This window comes from Lissotriton vulgaris, chromosome 7 (assembly GCF_964263255.1).
Source record: "Lissotriton vulgaris chromosome 7, aLisVul1.2, whole genome shotgun sequence".
Lineage (NCBI taxonomy): Eukaryota > Metazoa > Chordata > Amphibia > Caudata > Salamandridae > Lissotriton > Lissotriton vulgaris.
This window is the reverse complement of record NC_141695.1, coordinates 892706255-892724782: the sequence shown is the minus strand read 5'-3', so window position 1 is coordinate 892724782 and position 18528 is coordinate 892706255. Positions and strand designations below refer to the sequence as shown.

The following is an 18528-nucleotide window of genomic DNA, read 5'->3' as shown; positions in this document are numbered from 1 at the left end:
AGGCGTCATTGAAGTAAGTGAGGTGCTGGTCCCTGGAGACAGAGCAGAGTGGTTGAGCTGTTGACGCCCAAGGACATTGCAGGTTGCTGTGGAGGGGGGGCAGCGGTTGTAGTGATGTGTCGTTTACGATGGTGGTGTGGGTCGATGGAGCTCTGAGGGTCAAGCCACAAGGCGTCAACTTCAAGTGTCGAGATCACACCACGGGACCACATGTGCTGTGGAGGTGTCGGGATACACAGACGTCGTGATGCGAAACTCGAGATTCCCACTGGGGTGGTTCTTCGGAGGTGCTGCAGTTGCATTGGGGGCCTGCATTGCAAGTTGCGGTCATTGCGTGGAGCAAGGATCTTGACTGCAGTCCGGGGAGCGGCGAGGTGTCGAAGAGCAGCACCAGATCCGAAGTGACAGTCAAAGTTGAGGTGCTGATTTCTTCTTTTTCAGCACAGCAAAAGCATTTCCAAGGGCCCATAAAAATATTTTGGTACCACCTGGCAGAGTAAGGCTTTCAGCAGAAGAGTCCAGGCGCTGAAGGTGAAGTCTTAGATTGGGAGGCAAGCTAAAATCAAGTCCTTGGAGAAACTTTAAAAAGCAGGATGCAGAGAGCAAAGTCCACTACTGTCACTCCCAGGCAAGAATCAGCAGAAAGCAGGCCATCATAGAAAAGCAAGCTGCAAAGTGGAAGTTCCTCCTGGCAGTACAGCAGCTCTTCTTCCTGGCAGAATTTCCTCAATCCATAAGTGTTCTGAGTATATGGTGTCAGAAGTTTAGTACATTTATCCAATTTAGCCTTTAAAGTAAGGAGACTTCAAAGAAAGGTCTATGTAGTGCACAAGACCCTACCCTTCCTGACCCTAACTCCAGACGCACTACAGGGGGTATGCAGCGCTTTGAGTGGGGACAGGTAAAACCATATTAAGGTGCAAGTGTAAGCTCCTTCCACCACTCTAGCTCAGGAAGACCCATCAGCCTGATGATAGGCCATCAGGATATGCATGGCACACTGTCAACTTGCTCATAACAACTGTCATTCAACCCAGACGTGTAATATAGGGACAGGCAGAGGCACAGAATGATTAAAGTAAGAAAAGGAAGGAAGGCAACAAATTTGGGAATAACCCTGAAAAAAGAGGCAGGTCCAACAAGGATCATATGTTTTCATGGGCCTGTGGATCTTTTTCTGTCACTGTCTTCTGGGAATCTTGGTCAAGCTGTGGTGTATTGGAACTTATTGTGATGCATGTGCCAAACAAATGCACTGCTTACACTTTTGATGGGCCAAGTTGACTGTGACTGAATCTGCTGTGGAGGGAACTCAGAAGCATACACGCCGTGTGATGAATATAAACATTGTTTCATTTATTTAGAAGGACTCACGTTGTTGAGGTCAAGCAGTTCCAATGGAAAACAGTTCTAATTATTGTTCAGGTTTAAAAGTGAATGTACTTTGTTCAAAATTAAAAGAATGGGTATTGAAATGTTTTGCCTACCAAGTGTTTTACTACTAAGACATTAATTACAATTTGTTGCTACTTAACAGTCAACACATATTTCATTTCAACTTAAATATGACTAATGGAAAATCTGAAGATGACTTCAACATTAAGATGCATGGCGGCAGGTGGCACCCTCCTAATTACGTATGCACCAGTTAAATGCAGCACAGTTTTCCATGTAGTATGTAGTATTTTTGGTTTGGCCCTGCATAGCTCACCGGCTGGACCTTGTATTAGTTGTTCGATGGGAGTTCTGGGGGTTCTATTATGCAACTAATGACACGTCCCATATCACAGTTCCCTTTCCCTGCCCCCAAGGACATATAGTATAGCTACTCTCCAACATACAAACTCCTCACATATAACTTAGTCACATGGAATGTTCGTGGTATAGCTCAGTACAGAGGCGGCATAGGGTGCATGCACAAATACTCAGGCGCAAGGCACAGATAGTGTTCCTGCAGGAATCACACTTAACGGAAGCAGATAGGCAAAAATGGAAAAGAAATGGAAGGGGCAAATATTCTCTACTAATTACTCTGCTTTTGCTAGGGGAGTAATGATCTGGATCAGACATGGGGTCCTGTTTGTGGAACTGGAAAAGTGCATAGACGTTCAGGGTAGATATATTTTTCTTCATGGGACGCTATATGGCACACGGGTTGTATGCGCCAAATTTTGACCAGAATAAATACTTCATGGGATTAATCATGATACTAGATGGTTGGGAAGCGCACCCATGGATCTTAGGGGGGACTGTAATGCAGTGATGGATATTGGGCTCGATTGTTCTCACTCCCCACCCCAGAGAAGCAAGGCACCATTAAACAAGCAGAAGCCCTCATAAACTGGGTGAACAGGTGGGAACTGTGTGATGTCTGGGGGAACAGGAATCTAATAAAGAAAGAATACTCATTCTACTCCCCAGTCCACCAAATACACTTGAGGATAGACAGATTTTTTTGCTCCCTATCCATAGACACGCGAGTGACGCATGCCACGTATCCTGTCTAAACCTTTTTGGACCATGCCCATTAGAAATCTCTATCAGCTGGGGCAGAATCCCCACCCCAGTCCCCACGAGGAAGTTATGGCCCCAATAGCTGGAGGACCCCGTGTTCCGTTCTACTACCTACCAACTGCAATCACAAATTACTTCTCTGAGAATGTTAACACCGCGTCCTCAGTCTTAGTTGAGTGTGATGCACTCAAGGCAGTAAATGGGAAAATGCGATCTGCACCACTGTGGGTGCAACACAAGAGATACATAAAAGCTTGCAATCAGTAGAGGATTCTAGGGGTGTGCTGGAACAGGAAGCGGCGAAAGACCCTGCAAAACAGCGAAAGACCCTGCAAAACAGCGAAAGACCCTGCAAAAAGGCTCTCCTACAGGAGGTGTGCATTCAATATGCTGAGCTACTAGAGACCCTCAGGGTTAAAGACTATAGGGCCTCCACACAGTTAAAACACACAAGTGCAGATAAATCCGGAACACTTCTAGCTAAGATTTAGAGCGAGGAGCCCCCCAGCTACTGTAATTAGTCAAATCACCACGCCTGGGGGTGACAGGATATATACCCAGCAGGACATCAACAACGCCTTCTGTACATATTATACCACGCTCTACGCTAAGCCCCCTTCACTAGACGCCAAGCACATAGACACCTTCTTAGACAATTTTCCCTATTCTCAGTTACCTGCAGAAGCGCAAACAAACTGAGCAGGCCCAATCACGAGGGCTGAAATAAAGGCTGCTATCAATGGGCTCACACGAAATAAAGCACCGGGACTGGACAAACTACCAGTGGAGTTTTTTGCTACCTATACTGAGGTTTTATTTCTTCAACTAGCAGTCCTCTACAATAAATCGCTCAACTTGGGTCACCTTCCCCATACTACCGCCCGGCCCTGGTGGTCTCATTGCCCAAACCGGGGAGGGACGCTGCAGACATGACAGGATATCGTCCGCTAACACTTTTGGTGACAGAATATAAAATACTGAGCAAGATCTTGGCAAAGAGGCTCCTTCCCTACTTACACAAGCTAATACACACAGATCAATGTGGATTTATACCAGCACACAGTACATCTTTAAACATCATTAGACTACACCATATAGTGGCAACAAACCATGAACATCTCCCAACCGCCGGTTGCATTCCGCTTGACTTGAGACAGGAGTTCAATACGCTTTCCTGGGATTACATGTTCAAAATCATTGCGAATACCTCCGTTGGCTGCACCTCTTATACGGGGCTCCGACAGCGAGAGTCCGGACAGGGGGAAACATTTCACAGGAATATCAGATATGCAGGGGCACACGACAGGGGTGCCCCCTTTCGCCATTGATGTTCGTACTAGTGCTAGAGCCGCTGGTGCTTCGGCTGCGTCAAGAAGCTAACCAATTTGGGATACCCGTGGGCAAATCCACACATCTAATATCTGCATACGCGGATGACATAATTATATATGTGCGAGATCTCATGAGCGATCTAGACCCTATCCCAAGAACTTTTGCATGGTTCGAACTTATATCGGGCTTCACTATCAATGAAACTAAATCCAACGCCTTCTTTTTTCAATGTCAGGCAAACCCTGAAGAGGTTGGCTGTGGGCAGTACTCATTACCAGTGGCACAGCGCAATTTCAAATATCTTGGTATAGATATATACCGATCCCACATAGATATGCTGGAAGGCAACCTTAATAGGGCAATCAGGGGGATACGCTCGAAGGTCACCTTTGGACCACGCTACCTCTCTCACTCATGGGGCGAGTGGCAGTGTCAAAAATGGTGGTCCTCCCCCGGCTCCTATATTACTTCACTAATTTGCCTCCATCCACTTTCCACACACTAGACCCTGTACTCTCAGATCTTGTTTGGGGAACGGGACTGATCAGGGTGAGCCTTAAAAAACTACAGCTGGAGACATGTAAAGCGGGGTTGGGGATACCGGACTTCCGGGCGTACTAATCGCATGCCAATTGCAATGGCTATACTATCGGATGGCGGGCCACAACCTGCAGGAGATCGGATTCAGTGCACAAACGAGTGACCAGGGAACCCTACACACATTACTGCTACCACAGTGTAAAATCCCTCCGGATGTTCCACCCCTACTGCGCACAGCAATACTGTGCTGGAGGAAAGCACTGCAATATACATTCCGCTTCACCCCCATGCAGGCAACATTCTGCTACTGGAGATCCTGACGCCAAGTTGTAGGCTTACGAGGCGCAGGATTAGGGCTTGGTCAGATGATGGGGTGGACAGGATAGGAGTGTTATTCAACAGCGATATTTTAATGGACCGTGAGAACTTTGTAGGGGAAACCAGGATGGCAAATCATCTCTGCATGATACACACAGTAATATCGCAGTATGTAAGGAAACATTAGAACCCCAGAGGGAGAAACCCCAAACACATGAATTAGTGAAATCCTTATGCTACATGGGACAAGGACGCCATCTCATCAAATGGCTTTATGTGGGTGTCCGGGTGCACACTGCAGTGCTCCTCGATGTCCTGCGAGCTAAATGGGTGGAAGGCGTGGGTCAGGAGATTTCAGACAGAGAATGGGCTGCTATATTGAACACCCACAAAAAGTGACCCAAAATGCAAAATTCTAATGTATTCAATGTTTGGGCCTACACAGAACATCAATGCCCTAGATGTCAGTTGGAGGAAGCATATTTAATACATATGATATGGGCATGCCCGCACCTGAGAGGGTTTTGGGGGGAGGTCCGGCATCATCTGGAGGAAGCAACATGCCTACATATTGCAGACTCTGTGCTGGAGTGTCTATTAGGCCTATTAGGCCTACGCCAATGCGCAGCCTCACATAAAGTACAACTCCAATTCCTTGACCTTGCACTTATCATAGCCAAAAGATCCATAACCATGAGATGGAAGTCATCAAAACCTCCTACAACATACACCTGGCACAGCAGAAAGCACTGCTCTACATCGAGGGGAGGCCCGCGGGCTCCAGAAGAATCAGATATCCATGGAATGGGATACCATGTTAGAAGCCTTTAAAAGTATAGATCCTAATATGACACCTACTACCCCGAATGCAGAATAGGCAACTCTGATGCACGGGCCCGCAGGAGTATACTGTACACAGGATTAGGCTAAGGTACACGATCAATATACTACAAAAGGACATGTAAATTGCACTTGGTTGTAAACTACACACTGTATAGTGAAGTTTGCGGGACCACAGTTGGGAGGGGTGGAGGAGGGTTGGATAGTTTGTACTATAAAATGTTTGCCCGTATCCATGATATCTGCGAAATTAAGGAAAAGTATTATGTACATGTGCAGCATAAGACTCTGAAATGACTCAGTATCGAATTGCAGAGCATTGTCGCAACTGTATGATACCACACTGGACAGAATGTAATGTAACGGCCTTTTGTTACAGCCAAGTATGGCGAATATAATTGGAAAATCAATAAAGTATGTTTAAAAAAACCATTAAGATCCATGGCACTTCCTGGAATCCTAGCCTGAAGACAAAGGCAGATGAATCAGTTCTCCCAGGTTCTGACTATAAGGGACTGTCCAACACAGATGCTAGGCCGTTGCAGTATGGTACACAAACGTAGCCATTCTATTAACAACAATCTCCCCAGCCCCTCCACAAGCATCTAATTGTAAAGAAACTGCATTTTGCCCCAATAATTCTCTGTGGAATGCGAGAGAGCGTGGAGGCCTGGGAGCCATAACTCATTGCAATGGTGCCATGTCTTTCTTTTCCCCTCTCCAGGGTATCCTTGTCCTACTGTTGCCTTCTAACATTGCCTCATGGTTCTGAAAGCAGCTTAATGAGGCTCATATTGGTGCTAAACTAAACTCAAGAATAAATAAAACCAAGCTTCCCTTCCCACACAGCACTGTCTTTACTTCTATTCCCCACAGCAATGGGCTACAGCTAAAGTGACTACAACGTGAGATGTTCGTGCTGCACAACGCTCAACAGTGAATATATTATACAAGTCAAGGGAGAGTAGCAGAGTTTCTACACTCGTAGTGTTTTTACCGATAGCGGGGTTCTTTGCAAGTGTGGTTCCGAAAAGGTTTAATATCGGTCAGATTGAGCAGGAGGGATGGGTTTGTAAACGGGTTCACATGTGCCTAGTCTGTATCATTAACACGAGGTGTCTTATCTTTCCTCGTGGTGTATATGATATGGGTTACATAGCACAGGCATTCAATGTTAAAGTAGAGTAGGTTATGCAGTGGGGTAGCACGGGCAGGGCACGCTGAGGCAATGGAGGTTATGGCAAAATAGGCTAAGGTAAGGCCAGGTGTCCTAGTGTATCCTATGTTTTCTTATATAATTTGTACTTTAGCCGTTTTATTTTAATAAGCATGGGCGGAAAATCCGTTCCGCTAGCGGATTTTCGGTAAATTCGCAATCCGCGAGATTCGCGAATTTTCCACAAAATCCGAAGCAGAACGGATTGGGTCAAAAGTTCAAGCTGACTTTTGTAACTCTTTTAGAATGGCGCCGGCAAGCTGCCAGAGCCATTCTAAAATAGTTACAAAAGTCAGCTTCAACAGAAAGCTCTAATAGATAAAGTAAAGCAGGTACTCGAGTTGAAGCTCAAATTCAGTTACACAATCATTAATCACCCCAAACTTGGGGTGATTAATGATTGTGTAACTTAATTTGACCTTCAACTCGAGCACCTGCTTTACTTTATCTATAAGACCTTCCTGTTGAAGCTCTTTGTAGCTATTTTAGAATGGCGCTGGCAGCTTGCCGGCGCCATTCTAAGTGGGGCTGAGGGCAGAAGGGCACAAAAGTGGGACAGAGGGCAGAAGGGGAAAAAAAATGAGTGGGGCAGAGGGCAGAAGGGCACAGAAAACAAGTGGTACAGAGGGCAGAAGGGCATAAAAAACAAGAGGGTGGCAGTGATTAACCAGGCAAAAAAAAAAAGCCGCGAACATCCGCGAACACGCAAAGCGCCCCGCGAACAAGCAAACATAAAAAAATCCGCAAATTCGCATGAATTCGTGAATTTTGCGGATCGTGAATTCGCAAATCTGCAAATTCGCGGATCGCGAATTCGCAAAATTCGCCCATGCTTAATTATTAACTTCGTAAGCATCTCCAGAGAGAAGGTTTGTGTAACAGTGTTATTCCCTTCAAGGTCTGAGAAATTCATCAACGCAGAAAGCAAGACATTTCAGGTGTAATCGTCACACATTCACCAGTAAAGTCCATAGATAGTGCAGGGGGAGGCGGAGGCATGGCTCCCTCGAGACGGAGTATGGATGTGTGAAGGATTCCTAAGAGAGGGTGAATATGGCTTTTTAATCTAATTTGATGTCACTTCGTGTTATGCTGCTATGCACATTTTGCTCCAATGATTTATATGGATTTTGACTGCACCACTATACTAGTCGAGCTGTGCAGGAGATCTTGCCTGAAGCAAACTCGTCAAGTTTCCTACAATGAGTGAGAGGATTCAGCTCAATCACATTTAGTGGCCAGTGTGCATCTCAGGGTCATTTATTTGACTTATTAGTTTACAAAATGGGTGTCAGAAGGTACTCATTTTGAACCTGCAAGCAACACTACTTTGTCTCAGCTTAGCACTAAAGGCATATCATGGAGGTTAGCATAAAAATTGAGTTCAATCCTGAAGAAATGACTCACCATGGTGGCACAAGCTTACCTTCAGGTCCCGGTGTACAACGCCCATCTGGTGGCAGTGCACAACAGCCTCTAGGATTTGCTGGATGCAGTGGCTGTAGAGAGAGAGAAGGAGAAAGCAAGATTTGGTGTGAGAGAGGTGCTTGAACATTCATGGCATAATTATGTGATTGGGCACCGTACTGTGAAAATTTGCCATCTTTTCTCATATTACATAAATACTGGTGCGACAACCGTTTGGACATAAATTTGTACACCTTCCAGCACCACGTGGAAGGTGCTGCTGGGCGTTGCACCATTCTCAGCACACTGTCAAGGAAGATTAGGCTTAACCACCACAATGGGATCGCATCTGCCCATACCCCTCCCCCTCAAAGCCCTTGATAAGACCTTCATGCTTTCATGCAAAGAAAAGACTGCAGGAGTGTACAGGAAAACATCCCCTGCATGGCACTGACCATCCAGATTCAGCTCTGAACCTGGCCAGCATTTTATGTAGCCTTTGCGCCTTTGAGTGGACCTTCATGCTTCCATCCAAAGCCTGGACTGGAGGGGTGTACATAAATACATCCTCAGAATGGTGCTTAACGCTTTGTGGGCTGTGAACCTCACAAGCACTTTAAGGAAGAAGGCCAAGGCCTCCCAACCACTGTGGACTTTGAACGAACCATAGGACCATATCACATGCCCATCAACCTAAGGAGGTGGACATTCAGTCATGCCAATGCACACACATCTGTTATGGATTTTTTTGTTCCAGGGTGGAACGCGAGTTAGAGTGGGATGGACGTTTTTAAACCGGAGGATAATCAACATCCTTCCCCTTAGGTCTTTACTTAATAGGAGGCAGAACACGGAGAAGGAGGTAAGGCTTGGTGGCCCGGGACGAGCATAAGACACTGTGAGTACGCGAGTCCGGGGTGAGATCTCCTTTATGGTCAGGGGGTGTCAGACCTCTCTGTGTTGGTTTTGCCATTTAGCCTTCTGTAGCAGTCTATAGCTTTCTTTGTCCGCTTTTTTTGGGTCAAGAGCCAGAGGCACTGCCAGTTGTTTAGTGTTAAAAACCTTATATACACTATTAGCAATGCCATGGAATCAGTGACTCTGCATTGAAATACTGTGAGCTTTGCTATTGAATTTTCATACATTGATACAGTCGGATATAATGATACATATTGGACAGTAGCAGTCTTATATAAGAACATTTGTCTCCATTTTACAAACTTTCAGAATGGAATAGATCTTGTGGAGAAAAAATAAACAACACATACTATGACAAGATCACTTATGTAGGGATAGTGTTTCAAGTGCGCGCTATATATATTGAGTACAACTAAGGCTGACGCTTTCACACAAGAATATCATTAAGAATATTATGAGAGAAGTGACCAGGTTATATTGGTTATCTGCCACATGAGTTGGGAAATGTATTAACTATATATCAAATCTAGCAAAGGTTTATACTTCTTGCAGATTGTGGACCATTCTGCAGCTGGTACAACATTGACTGATGCCATCACAATTAAGTATGGTATTTTTCACATTTTAAAATTATTATTTTTGCACAGAAATAGAAGAGTGACGACAGGTGGGTCCTGAAGTATGCCATGAACCATCAGGTCACACAGGCAGAAACATGTTGACCTTAATTCAATAGGGAATATCTGTACCCCTATATTTCACTTAGCTCTTTTAGCTCTAACCATTGGGGACACCGATTAAAGTTACTTTTGTCTCCCTTGAGTTAGTTTTAAAACACTTTTACACTTAATTTGCAATCTGCCCTTCGCTCCGACTTCCATTGGATGATTTGAAAACACCTCACGCTCCTCTTCTGAGGGAGAGATGTAGCCCACACTGTGAACTTTGTGGTCACAGTGTGCAAGAGGGAACCCAATGATGAAGCATGTCACCTTTGGGTGAGTGAGGGTTCTCGTCTTTATTAGACTAATGCCACCTTCTTCTTCTTTTTTCTATACTTTCTCCCTACACCTACACCGTGGTTAGTTATTGGGTATATCATTGAAATGTCCCGATACTTTTTGTGAGTATAATGGAATTTTTTGTGTCAGGGCTATAAGGATTACCACCATTGGATGGTGGATTTACCCGGTGAAAATGAAAGAGCTGCCCCATTTAAATGTGTGACTCCTGCATGCAGTATTAAAGAAAGCTTTGTGGACCCTTCCAGACTACTAAACATAGGATTTATTTTTAGAGTTTTATATAGCGCGAACTCGACCCGAGACATCGGGTATCAGAGCGCTTTCCATGAGCACCAGTTTCGTTACAGAAGAACAAATTCCTTTTGGTTAGGCATGGGGAGATTAAGTGATTTGCCCAGAATCACAGGATGTTGGGCATCGTTGCAGAGACTCCGGTCGACCGCTCTAGCCATAAGGCTACATCCTCTCCCCAACAGCATTCCAGAGTTCCCTTACATTGCAAGAGCAGAATCTGTAAGTTGGTCAGGTTTTCGACTACTGGCTGTACTGTTCTGTTTTGTGTGATCGTGCACCATCTCTGGTACTAACCATTTAAATCAGAGCTATGCACCAGATTATCAACATACAGAGCTGCGTGCAGTGCATGAAGCAACTCAGCAAAGCCCATCACACTGTGATGCGGAATCCCTGAAATCCAATCACAGACTGCACCCACCATGATGAAGGCTTTATGTGCTACCCTCAGGGGTCGAAGGGATGGTGCCCTGCAAAGACACCAACAATATGGCGTATCTGCCTGGGCATTCAAAGCCTTCATCTGGAGCTGAGCCAATCAGATAATCCACATAGGTGGGTAGGCCCTGACTGAATCATCCAATGTTGGTGACCAAGATAGTCTTTGTAACCCTCTATGACACCTTCCAAAAGGTGTTGTGGGGGGCACACTTACTGTGGACACCAGGATCTCTATTTGCGAGGCTTAAGCTTCAATATATGGCGGAATTACCCCCATACAAAAGAGTGAAAGCCCACTTTACATTGAGTGGGCACAAACACAAGTCCTACATAATGGCCATTCCAAAAGGTACTGTACACATGTCACCGCCCATTCTGTGATACCAGAGTACAATGTGAATGCTAGAACTGGGTGCAAACATCTGTTGAGCTGCACAGAATTGCTTTATTAACAGACTCTTGTGGAATTGTGTAGTGTTCTCAGAATTCAGTTGGAGTTTATATGTTATGTTATGTTATGTTATAGGGGGGTTTTGTATAGCGCTCAGCTACTCCAAAGGAGTGTCCCGGCGCTTTCAGACCAACAGGTCAGCAGCTAACACATAACACAACAGGAAATAGGACCAGCAGGAAGAAAACAGAAAACTAAGGACAGAACAACCAGGTTTTAAGTCCCTTTCTAAAAGCAAGCAAATTGGCAGTGCTGCAAAGTGATAAAGGGAGAGTGTTCCAGAGCTGAGGATCAAGCTGTTTGAAGGAGCGTCCACCAGTCCGGGCTTTCTTCACCACTTGCACCACCGCAAGAGAGAGAGTTTCTGATTCCAGAGCCCTAGTAGGTTTGTAAAAGGCTAGCCTTTTCCGAATATAGGTTGCTCCCGTAGAATAAAGCGCCTTGTGGGCCAAAGTAAGGGTCTTAAAGGCAATGCGCTTTCTGACAGGGAGCCAGTGCAAGGTGGATAAAAGGATATGGAGCTGCATTTACTCTAAAAAAATATATATATATAAGAAATTCCTGCAGTTATGCTACAGAGATATTGACAATCATATGAGACTATGAAAACATGGAAACGTATGACTTTGGGCAAGCTCATTTGCATTTCCACATAGAACTTAATGCCTCTGTAGTGCTTTTCTTCGTAGAGCAAGATGTCTGAACTAGGTCTAGTCTGAATAAAATACCAAGAGGCCTTGTGCAGCAAATTTGGCTGATCGATGGAGTGTTGATTGCAAAGCCTTGCTGCAAGGCAGGCCCTACTGCAAACCCCCTCTGCGCACAGCCCATTCCAGTGCGCAGATGTGGGTTGGGTGCAGCATGAGAGGTTGGGCACAGGACATGGATGCTGACCAGGCCCTTTGGCCAACTCCTGCTGTTTATGGCCAAAAGCCATGCATAACAAGGAGTGTGGTACTGCAATAACAAGGAGTGTGGTACTGCATGGGGGTTGGGCTGAGGGTTTGGCCATAGGGCAGGCCCTGCATTCAATCCACACTTCACATACCTGAATGCCGTGCACACTGGTGGTTGGGTGGCTTGCAGTAGTTGGGAGCAGGGAAAGGACATACCTATACACATTATGCATGGCCGAAGGCAGTGATAGTTGGTGTTAGCCGCTGCATCAGGGATTTGATTGAAGGTTGTGCGCCATAAGGGATGGTCTCTTCAAGTGAGTTGGTTGCAGGGCCTGGCCCAGAGAGACAAACCTCTTTGTCCAATCTCGTCTGCGCACAAATAGTTATAGTTTAGTCTAACTATAACTTCCAAACCCATTAAGAGCTGCTTATGACCTCACATATTACATCACTCATGACAAGTTAAATATTATCATTGTTGACACTACTAATTATATATAAATAACAACATTGATGACATTACTAATGGCATCATTTAATAAATCTCACAGTATTTTAAAGGCTTTCAAAGGACAGGCGTAATACAGATACCTTAATTGATGGGTGGGTCTTCAGCCAAGCCATGCACCCAACCCTTGGGTGCCTGTGCATAGCTTAGGTTGGTCTAAACGCCAGGACTTGCACACAACGTCCTGTGTGCAGCTAACCAGCAGCACACATACTTTAGCCGGGCCTGGCACCTAATGATCATGTATGACCAAACCACATCCCAGCATGTATGCCCTGCCTCTGCTGCACACAGCTTTGGTCCTGCACAGTGGGCATTAGCCTCAGGGTCTGGCCTGCAGCACTGAACCCAGCATCCCAGCTATACGTAGGCCTTGGGCCTTGTGCTGTACGAGTCACTGGGCCTGTCATTCAATCAGGCCATACACTCATTGCTCAACAAAAACCCAACTCACAATATAGTCCCTTTTAAAAAATGTTAACATGTCTTAGAGATGTAATTTGTGAGGCATAAGCAGTGCATGATGGGGTGCAACATATAGATAGTTGACTGAACTATAACTGGTGTATTTCAGTTTTTATGGGGGTTTTAACATAATCTCATGCTTCAATACCTAACTATAACGTTGCTTTAACCTTTGTTTTTTGTGTGATTTTTTTGTGGTTTGTTAACATATTTTAAATTGAACCAATGGCCAACCTTTCACATGCAGCCAAGCTCTGCTGCACACAGCCTTTGGCCATTTGTAGTGGGAATTGGTTGCCTGCACTCAACCCCATCACACGTGGACAACCCTGTCCATCCTCCATTCATGCGGACCCACTTTTTCCTCTCCCGTTTTTAGAAAAATATTTGGGTACCACGGTAGTCCTTCAGCATCAGCCAGGCAAGCTACCACCCCATAATATCATGCAAGCTTTATTAGGTAAGCTTGCACAGTAGACTGTAACATGGGGTGAACATTTGAACTACGGGTACCGCAAGAGTACCACAGTACCTCATGGCAGGGCTGCGCTTGGTTCCCAAGAGTACATATGGGCTGAATGTGTTTTTTATTGCAATCTCCGAGGAGGTTACTCTTGGTCCCCACTCCCCCCTCACACACACCACAAGTGCCTTTCCTGCATATTAAAAAAGGAAAAACAGTCCCTAAGTTTAAGGATATCCCTTATGTCGAGGCGTCCCTTGTCCCAACTAATCCAGTGAGACACAACCCGACTCAAAGAACAACCCTATGGTCAAAAGACAGCAATAAAACTCAGCTGACCAATAGCTGAGCGACAGTTTTGTTGGGTACTCAATGTCATATGTAAGTCCTGTAGCATTACAAAAACAATCCTATGTGCATATGTCATAAAAACAATTTTGTTGGGTGCTCAATGTCATATATAAGTCCTGTAGCATTACAAAAACAATCCTATGTGCATATGTCATAAAAACAATGGTTTATTAAAAAGAATTTTTCATTACAGTACATGGAGTTCAAAATTGCACAATCATACAAACAATTACATTAAAAACCAAAAGGTCGACGCTGCATTTCGGTGTCTTGAAAGGATAGGTACACCTTCTTCAGGACGGTTTTTAAAAACTAGTATAGTTCAAAAATAAGATGATTTAAGACTGAGGTATAAGTCTATAATGAATGATTTAACCACAGATCTGTTTCATTACAATGTGTGATACAAAGATTATTTGTTGTGATGAATTAGGGACTCTGTCATAAGTCTGAAACTATTTGTAATTGTGGAATTCTTTTTTTAGTGATTTTAAAAACCGTCCTGAAGAAGGTGTACCTATCCTTTCAAGACACCGAAACGCCGCGTCGACCTTTTGGTTTTTAATGTAATTGTTTGTATGATTGTGCAATATTGAACTCTATGTACTGTAATGACAAATTCTTTTTAATAAACCATCGTTTTTATGACATATGCACATAGGATTGTTTTTGTAATGTAAATGTAGGTGTATTTATTTTTATATAGCGCAACCTGTCACCCAAAGGGCATCCTGGCGCTTGCTTAGGGAACCCGTCCTGGTATTCCCCTGTGAGAGGCCCCGGCAGGACTTATATATGACATTGAGTACCCAACAAAACTGTCGCTCAGCTATTGGTCAGCTGAGTTTTATTGCTGTCTTTTGACCATAGGGTTGTTCTTTGAGTCGGGTTGTGTCTCACTGGATTAGTTGAGACAAGGGACGCCTCGACATAAGGGATATCCTTAAACTTAGGGACTGTTTTTCCTTTTTTAAGATTATTTCACCCTGTCCCATATTGGTACATAGGGTATCCCCTTGTTTGTTCCTTTCCTGCATATGCCTTTTTTTTAAAACGTTCCCATGACACGGTCCTAGAATGGGGCTGCAACATTTTCCTTAGATATTGCAGCTGGCTAAATCGCAGGATACTGCGGTTCTGTCCTGGGTGCCGTGGTGTGCCATTGGCTGAGTGGAGAAAATTGTCAGTACTGCAGGAGTCCTACTGGGGTCCGTCAGCATATAACAGTATATAACTGCTCAGATATCACTAACTATTCTTCAAAATCAGCCCCTTCATGACCAAGCCTAGCACCTTTTTAAATGCAAATTTCTCAAAACTTACCAAACCAAACAGATTTACACCAGATAACGAAAAGCGCAAAGACTTTCGTTTAGGAAGTCAAAGGGAATTAACTTTAAAAAAAAGTTTAGTACCCATTTGTCGAACACCAACAAAGTAATTAAAGAAACAAAAAATTTCTTTCTTGTGTAAAGTCAAAGTTAATATAACTACAATTGTGCCATTCAACACCAGTGTTAAAAAAATGGTATATATATATATATATATATATATATATATATATATATATATATATATATATATATATATATATATATATATATATATATATATACACACACACATATATACATTACATATAGGCGGTCACTAGTGGATAGTTATAGTTAGAACCTAGTTTCCATCGGAAAAGCATTTTTTGACTTGCCAATAACTTTGGCGTCGTTTGACCAAACTTCAGGAAATATTCCTAAAAAAGTATCAAAATAAGTTCTGTGTGTCATGGCAAGTTTGGGGGCTATCCATGCAGTGGGGACAGAGAAATAGGGACACAACATAAGGGTGCATTTGTAATGTTAATTCCCATAGACAAAGGTTTTCGAACCTACAGCCCGAACCGCTGGATGGAATTACACCAAATTCAGGAGAAAGGTAGATGTTGTTATACAAATTGTGCTTTTTGTTATTTGTTATTAAACAGTGATGTCATTAGTGATGTCCTTTGATATGTCATAAGTGATGTCATCAGTAATGTCACTGACCATGTCATGAATGATGTAATATGTGAGGTCACGAGCAGTGCAGTGTGGGGGCATGAGTTATAGTCAGCTCAGGTAACTATAACTGCTGAACGTCACTGGTTTTGTTTGAGTGAAATGTCAGCCTAACTATAACGTCAATGTAACCTTTGGGTTTTTACAGTGAATTTATATGTACATATTTGTATAGCGAGATGTGATAGTTAGCTAGTTAGCATTCTCAAAGATAGGAATTTCTCAGATTTTTACCCGTTTCACGAATCACTGTGAAACCTTCCTGACCTATTCCTTTTTCTACACAGGGAGACAATGAAAAGTTTTGCCAAGATTGATAAAGGGGGTGCCAAGAGAAAAGAGGCGTCCGAAAATGCATTTTGGCACCAATACAATTTCCCTAGACTTTGTAGCGGCCAAATGGCTGGACGGATTTCCATGAAGTTAGGCAGGATTATACATTATGGTGTGCATATGACCCTTTTGATAGTAGAGCTGAGTAAGGTAGGTATTTTTAAAGTTATAAGGCATTTAAACTCAGTCATACCTGTTACTGCAGTAGCTCCACAAAATGTCTTTGCTATACACCACTCCACTCTACGCCACTCCATTCTATGCTATTCAACTATATTCCACTCCACTCTACTCTATTCCACGATATGCACTTCCCCTGTACGCCCCTCTAATCTATGCCACTCCACTGTGCGCTATTCCACTGGACACCACTTTACTCTACGCCACTCTAAACTACACCGTTCCACTGTATTCGAAAAGACGGTAAGTCGTTCTTTTATACTCCAGTCCACTATAGTCTGTTCCAGTGTATGTCACTCCACTCTACGCCATTCCACTCTACACCACTCCACTGTATGCCTTGACACTGAATTCCACAACACTCTTCGTTATGACACTGTACACCATGATACTCTACGATATGACACTCTACAACACTGCACTCTATGCCACTCAAATATACTCTGCTCTACAAGCCTCTATTTCACTCTGCAACATTCTACGCCCCTCCACTATATCAAACTCTACTGTACTCTATGCTACTCCACTGTACAACTCTGTTCTCCAGTCTATGTCACTGTACAACACTGTAGTCCGTTCTATGCCACTCTACCAAACTCTGCTCCACTCTACGCAACTCTCTCTATGCCACTCCAGCAGAATTGTTCTACAGTCTACTCTATGAGGCACAACTCCACCCTACTCGACTCTACTGCATTATTCCACTACCCCATTTTACACATTTCCACTCAAATCATTGCATGCCACTCGACTCTACAACACTCTACAATACCGTACTCAACTCCATGAGTCGCTGCTCCACTACACGATACCTTACTCTGCTCTACTCTGTACCACTCCACTCGACTCAGTGTGTAACAGTTTATCCCACTCTAGACTACTGTAAGACACTCCACTTTATTCCGCTCCACTCTATAACTATCTTCTACAGTCTATGCCACTGTACGACACTCTACTATAGTGTATGCCCCATGCACTTCACTGTACAAAAGTGCACTCCACTCCATGCAAGACACTACGCAACTATTTCTATGACACTCCACCCCGCTCCACTCTACTCTATGACACAGCCCTCCACTCTACTTCACTGTGCTCCACTACTTCGCTGTATGTCACTCCACTCTACGCCACTCTGTGCCACTCTGTGCCACTCAGTTCCACAACACTGCATACCACTACACTCTACCACACTCTACGGCACTGTATTGTACGACACTCCACTCTATACCACTCTACTCCACTCTATGGTACTCCAGTGTACTCGACTGTACAACACGTTCCAGCACTTTACAAAATGCTAGTCCACTCCACTGTACCACACACCACTGCATTTTATGACACTTTACTCTAGTGTGTGATATGCTATGCCACTCTACTCCACTCCATGTAACTTTAGGAAACAACATAACACTCCACTGTATTACAGTATACTCCACTCTAACCTATGTTACTCCACTCAACTCCACTCCACTCTATTCCACTGTATGATACTTTACTTCATTCTAAGCCACTGTTCAACACCTCACTTTACACCACTCTACTGTATGAGACCCTACTTTACTCTATGCAACTCCACTCTACAAGCCTCTACTACATTCTATGTCACTATATGGCACTTTACTCCACTCTATGCTCATTCATTATATGGCACTGTGCACACTGTTTGACATTCTAGCACACCCAACTCCACTCCACTTTACACTATTCCAATGTATGCCACTCCACTCTTCCCTACCGCACTACACTCCACTCCACTCCACTATACTCTGCCAAGCAACACTGCACTCCACTTAACAACAGTGTATGCCCCTCCAAATAGCACTACACTGTTCAACAATATACTCCCGTCAATTCCAGTGTACTGCCGCTATCCTCAGGTGAGTATGTTGGTGCTAATGGAAACAGGAAGAGCAGTTATAAAGTGCTGCACTCAGTCACTGGGTGTCCTGGAACTCATTGCAGTGGTAAGAGAAAATGTT

General features: G+C 44.0%; 1 protein-coding gene across 2 annotated transcripts in view; it reads right to left on the bottom strand.

The window, feature by feature from the left end:
• The window catches only part of CAMK2A (calcium/calmodulin dependent protein kinase II alpha), a 586451-nt gene that overhangs the window by 144936 nt on the left and 422987 nt on the right, over nt 1-18528 (bottom strand). For both annotated transcript variants that reach the window (XM_086931308.1, XM_086931309.1), the window contains exon 6: nt 8187-8259. In XM_086931308.1, coding sequence (XP_086787434.1) covers nt 8187-8259 — 73 coding nt within the window. The remainder of the gene's footprint in view (nt 1-8186; nt 8260-18528) is intronic.